At 45.1% G+C, this 18,233-nt stretch overlaps 1 protein-coding gene across 1 annotated transcript; it reads right to left on the reverse strand.

Moving 5' to 3' along the window:
* Nucleotides 1-7,511: 7,511 nt before the first annotated feature.
* On the reverse strand, nt 7,512-16,254 carry LOC113981580 (thioredoxin). The gene is made up of 5 exons (XM_027709013.1): nt 16,057-16,254; nt 10,774-10,878; nt 10,046-10,105; nt 9,185-9,250; nt 7,512-7,756 (listed from the first exon to the last, which is right to left on the reverse strand). Exons 1-5 carry the CDS (start codon nt 16,078-16,080, stop codon nt 7,694-7,696), a joined length of 318 nt encoding a protein of 105 aa, XP_027564814.1. The 5' UTR covers nt 16,081-16,254; the 3' UTR covers nt 7,512-7,693.
* Between the last annotated feature and the right edge of the window lie 1,979 nt (nt 16,255-18,233).

The raw sequence follows: 18,233 nt of genomic DNA on the forward strand, positions 1-18,233 counted from the left end.
CAACACCACACCACACAACCCCGAGCCTCTGAACTTCTCTAGGGAACATAGCTATTTCCTTCTGAAAATTCAAGCTGTTACATGTGAGGAACACTGTCACCACATAAAGAATACTCCTCATTTTCTGGCACTCTCTGGAGGTCTTGCAGTGATTTCTCACTGTGAGCTTGGTTTTCACTGAAGTTCTAAATTTTGTGGAGTGATATTTGAATTGTTATTGAAAATAAAAAGGGAGTATTAAAAAGTAGGATGAAGATCTCTCTTCCTTGCTAGCCCTGTGAATACAATCATTGTAATGAAGTTGAGCAAGGTGCCAATGCCCAGAGTAGAGCAAAGGCACAGAGATGTGTTGCTGGGATAGGCCTTTTCTGCCAGTGCATGGTTATGTGTGATTTTAGCGGCAGAGCATGGGTAGTACCATTCAGTCTGGCCTGTCCTCCAACAGTTGCACAGGGCCTGAGAGCGGTTGTCTGCCAACAACCCTTCCTCTAAACAGCCAACCACCCCTTCCTCCAACACCATCACTCTGTAGCTGAGCTTAAAGGCTTTCTGGGAAAGAGTGAGCTCTCGGTGGTCTCACTGGCTATCAGAAGCTGTGCAAGGGATTGCTTGGGGCTACGTCATCCTCAGCACTAAAGCAGATCTCCATTGCGTGCATCTACAAAGATGAAAAGGGTGTCAGCTTTGCCCAGGGTGCAGTGCCCATTCTTCAATCACCTTACAGCTGGGGTTGTGCTGATAGTCATCCCTGGTCTTTTTGTGCTGCTTTCCTCCAGTCCACATGCCCATGTTTGTGCCACTACGTAAGTTACACTTCACGAGTAAGCTTGACAGTGGGATTTCTGAGGCTGTTTATTATCCCAATTCATTGAGGGTATAATATATGAGAGCAAGAGGAAGAGTTTATTTAATAATCTTCAGTGTAAACAGCTGCAAGTTTCATCATCTGTTGGCTAAATAGCTCTTCATTTACACATAGCATTATTTGTAGGGTAGTGGTTTAACTGCTTAATGCCTTATGCTTTCCTGTGCAAAATGGATCAGTCTCTAGATTGGAGGTGTTGCAGGCTAATAAATATGAAACTTTTGTGCCCTGTTCCTAAGCAATGTCAAGCTGGGGCTCGTGGCAACAACCTGAGCTCAGGCCACAGTGGGGACCAGCCTTGAGGAGTTTACCATGGCCTGCCACACCAAAGGTGGCCTCAGGAAGCCCTGGGACTTGCTGCAAAGGGCTGTGGGTTGCAGAAACCAGGGAGCTATTTCTGGAGTGCACTGCTGCCTCATTGAGCTTCTCTGATGGTCCTCCAGGATGGGTCACAAGACAACATGGCCCAGCCACAGCATCCATTCTTATGTGAGATCTGTTCCCCAGCTGAATCAAATTGAACCTTAAACCTGCCACCACCTCTGATGCAGCTTGTACTGAAGTAAGGCATCTCAGATCCTTTGCTCTTATGTTGTTCCCATGACCCCTGCCTGTAGGTGTTCATTTCTCTCATCATCAGCTCCAGACAGGTCCCTCACAGCTTAGCTTGCTGCTTGCCATTAACTACAATGCTGGGAGATGCCTCCTGTCCCTATCGGTCCCTCACCACTACCTCAGTTTGGCTCAGCTTCCTGGGAAACTGAGAGCCTTTGGAGCAGTCCTGTTAAGTGGTGCTAAAACTGCCCATTGCATTTCCCTTATCAGCAGGCTTCACAGTTCCAACTACTGTTCAAGTACTGTGAGTACTGCAGGTCCTTGCTCTCTCCCAGGCTGCTCTCTCAGAGGAACTAGAAACAGGTGCGTGCAAAGAAAGGTGAAATACCAGACTTCATTGTCTTCCTGAGAAAATGTCATGGACTGACTCAAGTGGAGGGAAGATGACCCAAGCCTGGTCTAAAACTCTTCCTCCTTGTATGCAAGTGGACTTAATGCCTGGCTTCTCCACCCCCTGGAGTCTGTTCACACCTCTGCCACAACCAGCACAGATGCCCCAACTCCTGTGAGCCAGGCAGATGGTGCCACCAGGACAGTAGGAACCCACCTTTCCCCATGCATTTCCCTCTAGCCCATTACCTAGAGGCACTACCCATCACCGCAGTGCTGTCAGTACAAGGCATTCCTAGAGCTTGCCTGTGTATACATATACATGTATAAAACTGCAGGAGCAGAAGACCTTTGGAAGAAATAGTGAGGAGAGAGAGCTTTGCACCTGTTCAAGGAAACTTGCTGCCAGGGAAAAGCTTTAACGTGGGAAGGAATTTGTGCTCATGCGGGATGCTGAATATGTTCTCTTTGCCTGTCTGCCGAGAGGTAACTTGCTGAGAGGTATTATTTACTACAAATGATAAAATTCTCACAGACATGCCTGGAGGCTCCCACAGGAGGACCAGGCAGGCCATAAAGCACAGGGGAAAAACTCAGGCTGGGGTTTTATTGCACATATGAAAGATGTTGTTACAAAAGCACCAAAAAGAGTTTCCATTTTCACCTTTTCAGCCAGCTGTATCAATCATTAGATACATACATTGCAGTGTTTTTGACTGTCAAAATAAATTTTCTTTAAAACTAGCCACAGCCTGGCGCCTGGGGTTACCTGTGTGCATATCAAACCTTACAAAACCCCGCAGACAGCCACAGCCACCTTGTGGAGATCTGCACATCACAAATTTATGTTCATCAGCTGCAGGTAGAGATATGACTTCATGCAGCTCCCATGAATTTCTCACCTTCTCTGTCTACCAACCTGGGCCATCTCAGCTTTCCCTACCCAGAGGAGGAAAAACTGCATTCCATGTGGATGTCCTTCCCCATCATCTTTGAAAGATTTTTGCAAGTTCCTCAAACTCATCTAGTGCTGCTTTACCAAATCCAGAGGCATCTGGCTGAGTATGCTTCTCACCTGCATGAAACCTTCATTAAAAATAAGGATGCCACAGTATGGTTCAACCTCCACTCAGCTAAACTGAGTAGAACACCTGAGCTCCTTATCACTGTTCCTGCCATAGTTTCATGCTTGGTCTTCTGACTCAGGAAGACCTACAGATAAAGACTTCAGCAGCTGGGGTAGAGTTGGTACACAGTTACTGCTTCAGATGAAACACAAAGACTTTGTGCCTGCTAAGCCCCTGCCCAATCTGCCCTGCACTGCCTGTTGCCAGCCTGTCAGTGTATGAGGTTTTATATGGGAAGGTTTTGGTACTAGAAGGCCAGCAGGGGTGGCTACTGCGACACAGCACCAGAAGCTGCCACCACATCAGAGCCAATGACAGCCACCTCCAAAAGGGAGTTGTCACTGGCCAAAGCTGAGCCCTCTGTGATATCTGAGAATTAAAAAAAAAAATCAACAAAAAAAGCTACACCACAGCAGCAGAGAGAGTAGCAAGAGTACATGAGAAAAAGCACCTTGTAAGACAGCTTCAGGTCAGTGAAGAAGGAGGGGGAAGAGATACTCCAGGCTGGAGCAGAGATTGCCTTGCAGCTGTGGTGAAGACCATAGTGAAGCAGGCAGCCCATGGAGGTCCACAGTGGAACAGATATCCACCTGGAGCCCATGGAGGTGCTCATGCCCAGAGCAGGAGGATATGCCCAAAGGAAGCTGCAACCTACTGGAGAACCCACAGAGGACCAGACTCCTGGCAGGACTTCTGCCTGTGGAAATGAGCTTATGCTGGAACAGGTTTCCTGGCAGGACCTGTGTCACACCAGAACAGTACACTCCCAAGAACTGTATCCCACGGACCCCACAGTGTATCAGGGGAAGAAGCAGGAGAGATGATGATCCCCTGCACCACTCAGGCAAGGAGGTGGAAGAGCCAAAATTGAAACCAAGTCTGGGAACAAGGGGAAGGATAGAGGAAGGCGAGCATAGATTGTAATTTGTTTGCATTTTTTATTATCCTACTCTGTTTAATTACAATAAATTAATTTCCCTGAGTCAAGTCTGTTTTTAATTGCAGAATGATCCCCTTCTGCTTATTTTGAGCCAAGAGCTTTTCTGCCTTTTTCTCTCCTTCTCCTGCAGGGGCATGGAGAGGGGTGCGGTGGTGCAGTGTGTGTGGTAATAAGAGGGGGTTGGTGGGCACCTGGCAGCTAGCCAAGGTCAACTCATCAATGAAACTCTCCCACCCTTCACCGAGGGCCAGGGACCAGTACTATAGAGTTAGTCCAGCAAGGATTTCACCAGCATGTTCCTCAAACCAATTCCTTGGGTGGCTGAAAGTTGCACGTAACAGAGCACAGCAGAGAGGAGCTGCTATGCTACAATTTATTGGCATTGGAAAAACAATAGAAGTAATTTTTTAGCTTGGAAGATCCAGCTACTTTTGATGAATGAACAGTTAAGAATTTAAACATTAAAATAACTACCACTGCTCTTATTGGAATAATTCCAGAGAGGAATAAAATTCTAACTTCATTCAGGTAGGTAAGAATGAAGAGCAGATGGCTAGCTGGAGTTGAAGTTAGGTGTTGAACTGCTGCAAGAGATCTAGACGAGATGTGTGGGTGGTTAAGCATCCCAAGTGCATGACATGCACTTCCCCAAGTGCACAATAGCCATTTCAGAAGCCATGCATGGAGTAGTGTCACTATGTTGCTGCAATGTGATCATACACAGTGCATTTGTCCACTCACTGTGACCCCTTAGCCCTTCCTTTCATTATAGTTAGTACTCTCTCATGAAGCCTAGTTATTCCAGCTATGTGTTCTAATTGCTTGTGCTCAAGGAAGTACTTCTCTTCTTGTTGGCCAGCCCACTATAACCAAGCTATGCAACAGGCCTGTAGACAGAAACATCTTGCTCTACTTGTTTGACAGCAAGGCACAGATTCCAGCCATGTAATAGCCAAATGATAAAGACTGCAGTCACTGCCTGAGGGGAGAACTTCTTCCCAAAAAGCTTACTTCCAGAAGAAACCTTTCTAGGTTGTTTCTTTTCTGCCATGTACATCAAGTTTTGCAAACATTCAGGTCAGTTGGCCATTCATCACTTCCCTATAAAAGGCATCTTTTCAGATAAATGAAGCAGCCAATTCTGTTCATGCAAGCAGCAGACCTCAGAGTTTAATGAAAGAGTGAATGCTGCACTACTGTCTGGCACATGGCAATACTGGTCTCACACCTTTACATGGAAAACAAGTGAAGAAATGCACCCACTGAGCTCTCTGTGAAGTATTATTACTTAATACGCAAGCGGCAGGGCACATAGCCCAAGGCTGTAGCAAGGATACTCATACCTGTTCTATGTAGGACAAAATGTTTATTTGCTATACCTAGGCTTTGTTAAAGGCTGACATGCCCTGTCTTTGCCTGTTGAAAGACTCAGTTCAGTTCCCATCCTGAACTGGGGTTCTCCCAGTAGAGGCACTGTTGCTGTAGGAAGTAAGGCTCCTAACACATAACCAGAACAAAGCATAGGCTTTTCTTTCCATCACCCATAATGACAAGGATCAACTTCAAACACAAGTTCTGGCATAACTATGTATTTTAAGAGCATGTGCTTGCTGTTTCCTTTAAAGTGAAGGTCTACCTAAAACAGATATCCTCACTGCATATTCCTCAAAAAGCCAAGCCTTAAAGAACCCCTTTCAAATAAGGTGATGCAAGTTATGTTCATCACAGCATGCTTACATGCCAGTTCTCAGGCTGGGAAGATACTGCAGCACAGGAAGCTGAACTCACTGCCCTTGTAAGAACTGCTTTGCACCCCATGTTTCAGAACAAGAGCTGTCCCAGGTGTTTTGGTCTTCCCAATCATGACTTGAATTTCAAGTCACTGTCACCTGGATTCTCCAAGGCTACTACAGAGGAGCATCCTATTAAGAAAGTAAATAAATGCTAAACCCAACATACAAGCAGTGATGTCCCATTGACTACACCTTTCCCCTGTTGTAATAGGCAACAATGTGGTCTGGCCTCACGTCAGCAGAAATACTTTTTGTTGCAGCACACTCAAGTAGCTTCTTTATTTCTTAAGGATGAAGCAGGGTGTTGGGGCAAACTACTGAACTTCACCTGGAACTTTCAGCAGGAATTGTTTAAACCTTTCTTGCTCCCAGCTACTGGCCAGAGGGACTGTCAGCCATGCAGAAACTGCTTTCAAAAGCAATGCTTATTTTTCAGATGCTGTGAGGTCAATAATACTTTCTTGCACCAGCTTCATTTTATACCCTCCTCACAAGTCTGCCCATGGCACCACTTGGGGTAGTGGTTTCCCCTTTACCTTTGAACAGCCATTCAAACATAAAGCTGCACTCCTCTTAGTCAAGTAGCCAAATAGTCAAATGGAGAACATTTTGCATGTCCTTCTCATTGCATAATCACAACCTAGAGCTTACATCCAAGAAGATCCTTGATGGCTCATCCTCAAGTAAAGGGTGTGGTCACTTCTTGGACTAGAAAAATCTTGTTTCTAACTGGGAACATATACAACAAGTTGTTGAAGGTCCCCTTGTTGAAGCTTAAAGAGCCATGAAGAAATTCATGCATGCTTGTGAACTGAGTGTAAGGCTGAGTCACATGAGAGCTCACTACCACAAAGAGGGTCACTCATTCCACACTTTCTGCATATGCAGCAGGAAGTCTCACTTTTCCGTGAGTGATACTTAGTGAGCAGCACAGCTCACCAAGCGCTACCCACAGCATCAGGATAGCTGCTAGCTACAGCCCTGCTCCCCTATTTACTGAATTCTTGTACAGGACAACACCCAAGCCAGCAAGGAAGCCATTTTGATACAGTGGAAAAACCACAGCAGTTCTCCTTGGTAACAGTACCAAGAGTAGGTGAATGGCAGGTATAAGAAGGCTGGCAAGTCAGCATTCCTCTAGACAGCCTGATTCAGGTTTGAAGGACCACAGACTCCAGTTTACTGTTCAACACAGTGTCCAATACGTTCTAAGAATGCAGCAGTGCAATCAAGTGAAAATTATTTGATATGAAAATATAGAAATCTAAATTCTCTTGAGTTAAGGCATTGCAAATTTTACTTCTTCAGTCATTTGTTCCAGACTACTGCCTAAGAACAAAGCAGTCCAACTCAGACTAAACACACTTTGTTACTAATAGAACAGAATGTACACCAGTGACAAGGCAAAACTGAAAAGGCATAAAGGCAGCAGCTCCTACCTTGCACTTCCATGGTAAGATTGGTATTATGCTCTGGAAAGACAAGTTTTAGCTTTGAAGTCTGAAATAAGCTTGAAAAATTTTAAGTCTTTTAACTAAAAAGAGGTAACAAAAGAAAACCTATTCCACCCAGTGACCACCCTTTTTTCTCTGACTCCCATTTCTCTATTTGTAAACCAGATTACAGCCTGGTGACTACCATCTGAGTAAGGAGGCAGCAGACTTCTCCTAAAGCAATTGTCATTGCTATCTCATGCAAGACAATTTTCCACCCCCAGCAACAGATCAGGTTGCCTTTGACAAAAGTCTTTGTATCCACAGAGTACTCCTTTAACACAGCAAAAGCAGCACCTTATTTCTATTATGAAATTCCTCACATTTTAATTGAAACACACAGTAATATCCAAAAGTGAAGAATTTACACTTTATTGTACTCCTTTGTATAGATCAAGAGGAGAATATCCACCTAATATCCACTTAACCTAGCTAGCTTGTTTCGGGTTTTTTGTTTTTTTTAAAGTAGAAAAGTTACAGGCTATAATTTAGCCGAAGCAGTCATGCTTCACTGTCTCCATGGCTGGAGATCAGACTAGACTTTTAATGGTCTCTTCCAGCTTCTCTTTATTGGCCCCAGAGAACTCCTGCACCTGCAAAGAGAGATTGATTTTTAGAACTGCTGCATTCAATGCTTCATAACTTCAGTTGCATAGCATCCAGTCACATACACATCTATTCAACTTTGCTATGACTAAAATTTTTTCCAACCTTGAAACAGAGAGTATTTTGCAGATGTTCATCTGCACTCATGCAAAAGTTGGAACAAAAGCCTATCAACAATCACTTCCAGACTACCACTGATCCTGAATCAATGTTGTGTAAGACTCAAATAGAGTCTTGAAGAGACTCTGAAGGTCACCACTTATCAAAGTTACCTTGTGCTGCTCAGGACCCTACCAATCAAATTCTGGAAGTACTGTTCCAAATGACCTGTCCCTGAGCCTGGCTTCTCCTGTGACAATTATCCTTCTTGCAACTTCCATGGCAAAAAGAGAAAGGCAACATTCGTGTCTCAAAAACAGCAGCTGTGTTCCCACAGCAAGAGGGGCTCAAGGTACAGAGCAGAACTACACTACAGGCCATGAAACTGCTTGCTTAATAAAAAAAAGCCGCACACTATTATTATTTTTTTAATAAAAAAAAGACTGTCACACTAATCTCAATTCTTCCAACTACATCATGAAGTTGTGGAAGTTCACCCTAAGAGAACTGTCAAAGGCTCATCATTAGTCAGGACTTGGCCCCATATTAAACTGAAAGTTACCCTACATCTGACATTCACTTTCCAAGGTGCAATTCCATTGTCTTCAGCCACAGAACTTACACCCAAGAACTGTTTTACTTCGGAAAAGCCTCTCTTACTTGGCAAACTAAAAGCCCAAGACAACACATTTAGCTCAACAATTCTTGAGTTCAAGCAGAGAGCTATTCAAACTACCCTGCACTATGCTGTCAGAGCATAACCTGCATCCCACCTCATCCACCTCTTGGCAGAGTAGGCACAAGAGATCTCCTCAGTCCCCTGACAGGGACAGGACCTTCACTTCACAAGACCCCATGTGAAATAATCCAAACAGTTGTTGCTGCATATAAGCTCAACCAGGTTAGAGACCTTTTTGGGTGGGATTCCATAGGCACCTGTAGTTATGTCTCTGCTTGAATAGGAGCTGCATTGGATAACAAATACTTATGAAGTAAAAAGCAGGGTGCTACGCAGACAGACTAGCAGTCTTAATCCAGACATGTAACTCACTCTACTATCTCTAATGAAGCTCTGCCTGTAAGTTTGACCTGTAACACTAGTTCAGTTCACTACCTGTGAACAATACAGTGTGGATCACCAGTCTGCTGCTGGCCCATGTTACATTTGATGTGGTGCTAAGATGAACTTGCTTACTCTCAGGAGTGTCTTAATGCTAGTGGTGCCCCAGAGACATTATCAAGGGACAAGAGACTATTCCCAATCTTCTTTCAAGTGCTTAGCTTCCCAGCTGCATTTCCAGAAGAGAAGAACCTACCTTCTTTCCGTTCTTGTAGAACTGGAACGTTGGCATGCACTTCACGTCGCAGTGTGAAGCAACATCCTGGAAGAGACAAAAAAACAATGTTGTCAAGGATGTTAAATTAAAAAATCCACTAGCTTACTTCTGTTTAGGTGATAGGGCAAAACCATTACTGCTCAAGATAAAACAAAAGCACTTCTATTAGTCCCTCACTAGCAAAACTAGTGCTAACATCTCCTTAGGGTAAACCTGAAAGATCCCCTCTTCAACATTTAATTCATGCAATACCAAAACCGCATTGCCTATACCTATACTCTGGAGAAAAACAGCCCTCTGCATCTGTGACTGTTTGGAAGGCTCAAAAGCCCTATGGCAACTCTTGTGCTTTAACCTGACATTTTTCAAGTCCGTTTTCAATACTGCTGGAACTGCAATACAGCAGACATTTTATTGCACTTAATTCAACATTTAATTTCATTTTTAATGGAAGAGGAAACAGTGCCAAGACCAGCGGAGAGACGAGACAGACCATCAGACAGTTCTGAACCAGTAGGTTTAGCAAAGACTGCATCAAAGCAGCTTAAGGCCTTAGACTAACACTCCCTCCCAAAGTAAAAGGTCAGTGTTCCCAAGTTATCTAACATATGCCATAGGACTTCAAGTGTGCTGATAACCAAGGCAGTTTGTTCTGTTCAGGTGTTCTCTAAAAACAAAACAAAAAAATTCTTTCCAGCCAAAGCCCTATGTCTCATTTTTAAGTTCAAGTAATCTCTTGTTTTGTTTCAGTATGTGTGAGGACATCATAAAAAGAGTTCTCCTTTGTCACTTGTGTGGAACTCCTTAGCTGTCCTCCCTCAGCACCACCCCAGACCTTACCTGGGCATCATCCACATCAATTTCTATGAACACCACATCGCCATACTTCTCACCCAAGCTCTAAAACGAAATAAATAAAAAACTACGCAGTTACACTGTTCAAGGAAAGTTTTCATTTAAAAGACATATTGTAAGGCTGGTGCTGCTTAACCCCCTATTGAAATATGCCTTTTTACCATAAAGCAGCTGTTTTACTGATCAGAGCAAAAATTTTCTTTTCTGCTCCAGATTCTTTCTGGAGTAGCCTGTTGAGACTTCTTCAAACATACTCCCCACAAAGACTCAAATATCCCAAGACATAGGTGAAAATCCTGCTCTTGCAGCCTTCAGCTGATCACCAAAAGATGATACGGCTTATCTTACACTTCATCAGGAGATAATACTGCCACCTAAACACGGCTGGAGTAATTTCATAAGTGTGTACAGAAGGATAAGCATTGTTTCCTCTCTGTATCCCACTCATGAGGCAATGCAACTGGCAGGTCCCTATGGATCCGAAACTCATGTAAGCATTAGGACAGCTAAACCACACTTTAGCTCCCAGTTATACTGAAGGTCAGACTACTTAAGCTGACAGTTTTAAAAGTAGATACTTCTGCAACTTCTCCCTTTTCCAGAAAATGCTGGCAATCACACATGGCAGAAGGTACTTTCCTCCATGTTATTGTCAAGCAACACAAAAACTTTTATATACGACTTAATACAGAAATAAAAAAAGAACTACTTACATGGAAAAAAGGCTTGATCATTTTGCATGGTCCACACCATGTAGCGGAGAAATCGACTACAATAAGCTTCTCGCCAGCAGATTTCAGTTCCGCCTCAAATTCAGTCTACAAACAAACAAAAAAACCCACACATAATTTCCCCCCTCCTTTCCTAAAGGATGTAGACTAATCCCAATGCTCGCTAGCTCTCAGCCCTAACACATTATGGTGTTTAAACACTTAACTGGGTTATTTGTACCATCATGTAAGGGCTTCAGTATGAATTGCTTTCATCAGTGCTAGCATCAGTCAGTATCTTATGAGTCTTAAATTAGAAAACTACCACAATGCTCAGTTTAACTCACTGGATTGTGGAAACATAAGCTAGAAATTCTCTAGTTACAATGCTTAGCTCTGATAGCTCTGTGTTATCCCCAAAATGTGATCCTTACAGTTTTTAATAAGCAATTTTCTCATTTCTGTCTTGGAAGGAAGACTTCCATTTTCTTCTGGGACAGACTTTCCTCTGCAGAATTTGAAAAGGACAGACACAAACCTTCATACACTCCTCCAGTTTGATGTTTTTTCCAATCAACGGCTAACACTAAAATGATGTTGAGTGGTTTACTCTACAGCATGTTTTCCAAAGCAATCTCACAGGACAGTTGTTTTATTTATTTTGCCAAGTGAACCCACATGTAACATCACTAGCCAAAGCAATGCTACACATACAGTCTACAGAAGTTAACACCCAATACTTAATTCAGAGTCTTCAAGTCTGTGTGTTGCACTTAGTCACACCAATCATTTCTGGACAACGTTCCTTGGAATTCAGCATCATTACATGCCATTACTCATGTTTTCTGGTCAAAAAGTGGATGTTTTTAATAGAAATGAAATATGTCAAAAGCAATAAATACTCGCATGCTATCAAGAGGCAAACAAGTATCTCACGCAGAAGCAGAAAGTGCTGATCAACTACTTCCTGACAGTGTCTTTTTCAAAGAAATTACAAGCCACCACAACAATTTTCAGCTTTGTTCTCATGGCAGTCAAGCTTCAGGAGAGCTGTTAATATAAACTTCATTTCAAATTATGCACACAAAAGACAGCTGCTGTACTCCCCCAGCTTAGAAGACCAAGGCGTTGGAGTTCTATCAGCAACAGCTAACTGAAAACAATGTGGTTACTCCCAGATACACACAGTAGTTTGTTTTGCAGTGCAGGAGCTAATTAATTAAGATCAGCTTCTGCAATCAGTCACAATAAGTCAACACTTGATTCTAGTAGACTATTCCTCCCGTTAAAGAATACCATGCAGGTGAGGAGTCAAGAGTGCACGCGGTCAGACTGGACATGAGTATATTTAACAAGTAAGCAGAGGTCCTGCATGAGCATTCTTACATATAATCAATCCTACGTGAAAATCTTCACAACTTCCTGTAACTTCACACAGAATTATTATCTCTCCCTGTTAACAGACTTTTCCCCTCCCCATGTAGTTCTCTCAGAGGCACAGGCTCCATCGCTTGCATCTTGGACAGTCACAGTCTACTCTGGTACAAGATCAGTAGTAACACTGCACATCACCTACTCTTATTCTGAAAGAAATGGGAACAGTTAAGTTTTCCTGCCTTCCTACATCCTGTACTGACACAGTATGCATTCCTGTGCCCCAATTCCAAAAGTCTCCCATTCCCACCAACAGTGTTTAATGTCCCTGTATACAGCAATCCATGGTAGCTGTTCCCTGCAGCTACTTACACCATAAGGTCCTCAATCAAACCTCACTCTTTTGGCCTTGAAATCCTACTACTGATTTTTTGGTATAGCTTTGCACACCTCTGCACTGTAACATCACCAGCTCTTTACTGATTCCACTTCCCGCACCTGCCAGTTAGACCATCCTCTCTTAACCCTTAAGTCTTCTAATCAGCTACATAATTACTGTATTCTGACAAAGGAAGCCCAGCACTGGGACGTGTTCTTCATATGCCCGCGTACCTCAGGTTTGCCACTGCACAGAACATAGGGAAAGTGGGAGTGCATGATAACTACAGTCAGTCACACACCATTCACCACTGGTGACCTGGTCCTGACTACAAATCAGATGTCACCCTGCAAGTCATCTCTAGTATCAGCTAAAATTGCTGTGCGAGTGAAAAGAGATGCTGGGTCCAAAGGTGTTACCATTCCAAGTTAAAAAGATATTAAAACTAGTGAGAAGTTCTGGAGGTTTTGCCAGAGAACTTAATTTCCCTGGAGAAAAGAACACAGTAGAGGGGCAAAGAAGCTGTTTGACCTGTCCAACTGACTTCTACAGTTGTCTTTTGTGTTAACTGTGAAGTTACAAGTTTTGATATGAAAAACCAAATAATCTGTTACCAGAAGAGGAACCTCCCACCACGAGACCATTTTGTCACACTATTAGAGGATCTTACAGCTTTGTTAACCAGCAATTTCTCCCTCTTACTGGGGGAAACCTCATCTAGCCAGCTGATCAGTTTTGCCTTTATTCTTCTTCCTACAACCTCCCTGTGCACAGACAAGACCTCATTTGGCTTGTATTGTCCTCCAGTAGAAAAGCACATGCTGCATTCAGCAAACACATTGGTAGCAGGCATCTGTTGCCAAGGGCCAAGCGAGAGAAAAAGCTCTAATAATGAAAGCCTCTAGTGCATCAAGAGATTCCCAGCACCAGGTAATGCCTCCAAATGCCACAGAATGCGCTGAAAGGAGTCTCCTGCTCTCAGCAATAGGTAAAATAGGTCCATGCTATCTGGCAGATTTGATTAAAACTTAGTTATAAACATTCTTTTTAACTCATATCAAGTCATCCTTGAACTTGGATTAACCTAGTCATCAGCTGACTGGTTACTATGTAATTCAGCAGGTTTTTTTTGTAAATACAGAAGCTAGCATAAACAGACTGAAGGTTCAACTGCCCGAACACCCTAGCAGATACGATGTCTAGAAGTATCACCTGTAGCTGAAGCTGCAAGTTTTCAGTATTTCCTTTATTTAAATAACAAGAGAGGCATCTAGTACAAAGAGGAAAGCTTTGGCAGCATCAGATTTTTTAAGTTTATAGACCCCATTAGCTTCTGCTGTAAGAGGCATTATGTCCCACTGGCAAACCCCATTACAAGTTAGAGTACTCACACATCTCAATGATACATACAAACCAACCTAAGCGCAGCTCTTGTGCACTAGCAGGTACTCCAGAGGGACCACCCTGAAAGTAGCCATTCTTTAGAAGCTAGTCAGTTTCCAAAGAGGTGTGTAGGGAAAGGGGCCACATCTAGCTAGCTGTCATGTCCACACTGCTTTACAGACATCACTCACAGAAGCTCTTGTAGATAGTAGAAGAACGGGTTTTCTGCTTTGTATCAGAGAAGAATACAAACCTGCTTTACTGAAAGCCAGAATTAATCCAGAAATCCCAGCTGCACTGTACTTGAATACTCTGTGTGTTGCTGATGTTAAAACCTTGTTGTCAGCATGATTGTTGAGTCCGCACTCTCCATGGATGAGCAACAAAACTGTGCTTTAAACTACAGCAGACTATTAATCAATGATCATAGCTAAGAGGACAGTGGAAGCCTAGTTAACTTAGAGCAGGTTCTTCCTCCAAAGCCAAGTTTATTGACTTGCCATTTTTAAGCTGTTTCTGCCTATAACAAAAACCTCCAACCTTACTCAAAGTTTGCCCCTCCTGTACCTCCATAAATAGAGAAAGGGGAAGGGGGGAAAGGTATGAGCCAGAACAACAATTTCAGGTTGAGTTCACATACCATTCCATCTCCAGGACCTGAATTATGAGGCGTGTCATTTATCTTAAGGAGCCTCCTTCATGCACAGGTTTTTGAGCTGGGGCCACAAGTCTTAGTTTGTATATTCCTGTGTAAGATGTTAACACCTTCAGAGTCCAGTGGTCTGACACACAGGTCTGACATGCTTTTAATTTATGAAGTAGAAGACCGTAGAAGAGCACAGCCTAGAAGACTAACTTGGATGCCAAACAGCATCACTCAGAGACACCTCAAAATGAGATTAAACTGACACGTCAACCAAAGTTCAAGTTCAAAATGCAAGACTAGTCCAACAAGACTTTTCCTGAAATGAAGAGTTCGCTAAGTTTTCATGAAGAATATTTTTTGAGACTTGGGTTCATAAGTTACAGCTAACAAATACTCTATTGTTGTCCATCAACCACATCAGCTGCTGTGCACAAGACCACATGCTATTTCATCACCAGCACAGTATTCTCCATGTGTTGGTTTAGGCTTTATTACTATTCTGTATCTCAGAGCCACAGACATATTTGTATTCACAGAACCATTTAAACAGTGACATGCTGCATTAGCATACTGAAAACGTCAGACAGCACCATAGCAAGGGAAATACTTCTCATGGCAGCAACTCCTGTTTTTTGAGTACAGGAATGGGCTCTAGCAGGTCCTTTCAAGTCAAGAAAACTGGATTCATGTTTTCCATGAACTCCTACCTGGAAACACACTAGAACTCAGGCCAATCTCTACTAGAAGGCCACCTGGTCCCCTACACACTAGCAGGACATAAGGCAAGCTGGGACTTCTGAATTAGGGTACTGTATCACAGAATCAATTAGGTTGGAAAAGATCTCTGAGATCATCGAGTTCAACCTATGACCCAACACCACCTTGTCAACTAGATCATGGCACTAAGGGCTACGTCCACTTTCCTTAAACACCTGCAAGCAATGGTGACTCCACCACCTCCCTGGGCAGCCTACTCCAGTGTCTAATCACCCTTTCTGTGAAGAAATTCCTCTAAAAGTCCAATCTAAACCTCCCTTGGTATAGCTTAAGACTACGTCCTCTCCTTCTGTTGCTGTTGTACCCGTTACCCGCTTGAAAAACAGAACCTTTTCGTTAAGATTTTAAAGGGCGATGAGCAACAACCTGTCATAGTGTGGAATTACATCATCTCCCTCCTCTTTCCGATTCCCTGAAGCCTTGGGTCGCGCAGTTACTTGACCCCTCCCTGTGGTCTAACCGAGCCCCCCGCCGCGATTTCCCCGCTTTCCCGCTGCAGGGGCGAGGGGGCTCCGCCTGCCCGGGCGGCACACGCGCTTTCACTGCCATCTCCCGCAGGCCAAGGCCTCTCGGGAGCCCAGGGCAGGCAAACGGGGTGCCCCGCTCGGCGAGCTGCCCCCGGCAGCGCTCCCGCCCTGCTCACCCTCCCGCCGGGAAGGTGATGCTCGCCCCGCCACGCTCCTCTCTCACGGCGAAAGGACGTGGCCGCCTCGCCCATCGGACTCACCAGGCTGCCCACGCTCTTCACCATGGTGACGGCTGAGGAAGGAGGGTCGGTGGTTTAAAGGCAAGAGGCCAAGGCTCCGTGCCCGCTCTCCGTGTGCTCCCGCCGCCCCAGCTCTGCTCCCGCGCCGCCCCGGTCGCCCCTTATATGCCCGGTGTCGCGCCGCGCATGCGCCGCGCCGGCCCTCGCCTCCCTCCCCGCTCCCCGCCCCATGGCGCCGAGGGATCCCCGGGATGGGGGAGCGGGACGGGCCCCACGGTGGGGGGAGCCGGCGGAGGGCACGGGCCCAGCCTTGCCTGCCTTCCCGCCCGGCGGAGCCCCGGCAGGGAGTGGGGAGTGCGGAGTGCGGAGTGCATCTCTGCTGGCTGCCTGGGAGAGGCAGCAGCGGCAGCAGAGACGAAAGCCCGTGGAGGCTGGAAAAGTGCTGTGTAACGATGAGCAGGAAGTGCTCGGCTCCCCCTGCCCCCCCTGCGGGCCAGGCTGTCTGGCGCGGCGCCGCGCTCGCCTTACGGGAAGGAGGGAGGCGGGCGCTGCCCACAGTGGGGGCCCGGCAGGGCTGCTGCGGAGCGGGAAGGCAGGAGTTAGGCACGGGAACAATTTGCTTTTCTCCTTTTTTCCCTTCTTGTTTTTCTTCCCACTGCCGAAGGCACGGAGCGGCGCCGTTTCCCTGTGGGATGCGGGCTTTCTGCAGCGCAGAGGCCTCAGCGACACGAGCGGTGCCTGCCCGGGTAAACACTGGAATCCAGCCGAGACACACTGAGCATCTCTCGGAGTTTCCCTCTTGGAGGGACTCTGCCAGGATCGTAAGGAGTCCTCACAGAAACAGCTCAGCTTTCCCTGCCGAGAGGACTCCGTCGTGAAACGTTAAATTCCCATTTACCTAGTTTATTTCTCTCTCTTTTGGCGATATCCTTTGTTCTACCACATGCTGCTGCACCAGTGCCCGTACAGACTACACGAGTGCAAAACAGGGCTGCCGCAGTCCTTCTTTCCTTCCCTTGGGCTGGTAGGATTTCATTTTGGAGTAGGTGATATTAGGTTTGGGGTTACTTGGTGCCAGGTGTGTGACAAATGGGGTGTTTCTGCAGGTTACCAGCCTGCAGAAGGTTTGCTCTGGGATGCAGATGAGTAGAGGATGGAAAGACTTGGTGTAGGTCTTGAATAAAAAACATGCTTCTTCAATAAAAAGAACACGAAAGACAGTTTAGCTTGATACGGGTACCAATCCATCTCAACAGGATGTGCCTTGATATATTACTTTGTTTATGGTGGACGCTGAAATAAGTCAGTTTGTATTTTGCAAGTTTACTAAGTGTGTGGCTTACTACAGCTGCAGAAACAATAGGCTCTTTTCTGGCCCTGTAGTTGCATCTTCTTTGCTCTTCTCACGGCTTGTTGGGTGCAACTTTAGTTGCACCACAAGCAGGTCATGTCCCACCTAGCCCTTTCCAGACCCGGTTTTGCCTACCTGAAGCATTTCTGGTGCTGCTCTCCCTCCTTCTTCCCCTACCTATTGGGTGCCGTGAGCGTCCCCTTTTTTTTCTTTGGTGGCTAAGATGTCTGTGGGTGAGAAGCAGGACTGTGAGGGCTTTGTGGCTTCTGCCAGCTTTTGGGTTTTCTTCCAGCTGCTCCCTGCTGCTCTTGTGTCCATGTGCCCTGTGCCAGACAGAGGCAGCTGGTACATGTGCCATGTGTGGTTTTGAGAAGGTGCAGCTGTGGCTGCTGGCTCAAGGGAAAGCAGGAAAACCTCATGAGCCAAGGCACCTTGCTTTGCCACCTGCTGCCCAGCAGGATAAAATGATACAGAAGCCCAGACTACACCTTCAAAATCCAGCTCCAGAATGCCCCAGCTCAGTCTAGCGTCGTGTGGCTTTCGCAGAAGCCAGTGCAAGCAAAGGCAGGAAACAACTCACCCAGATAATAAATTCTTACTGCAGCATTCTGTAGGTGAATGTGGGTAGGTAAACCCTTTTTGAACGATGAGGAGAGGTGCCTCCCTGTTGCAGGATTCAAATTGTGTGATCAATTTCTATTGCATTTCTGTAGGCCTTGCTTGACATGACTAGAAGCTGTAAGCTGTAATGTTTATGCTTATAGACTGTGTGAAAATATGCAATGTTTATACTTGTTAGCTGTGTGTCTAATTATAAGGTTTGAGAACATAGTATGTTTAGAGCAAG

This window comes from Neopelma chrysocephalum, unplaced genomic scaffold (genome assembly GCF_003984885.1).
Source record: "Neopelma chrysocephalum unplaced genomic scaffold, ASM398488v2 Primary Assembly neopelma1_96671, whole genome shotgun sequence".
In the NCBI taxonomy this organism is placed as follows: Eukaryota; Metazoa; Chordata; class Aves; order Passeriformes; family Pipridae; genus Neopelma; species Neopelma chrysocephalum.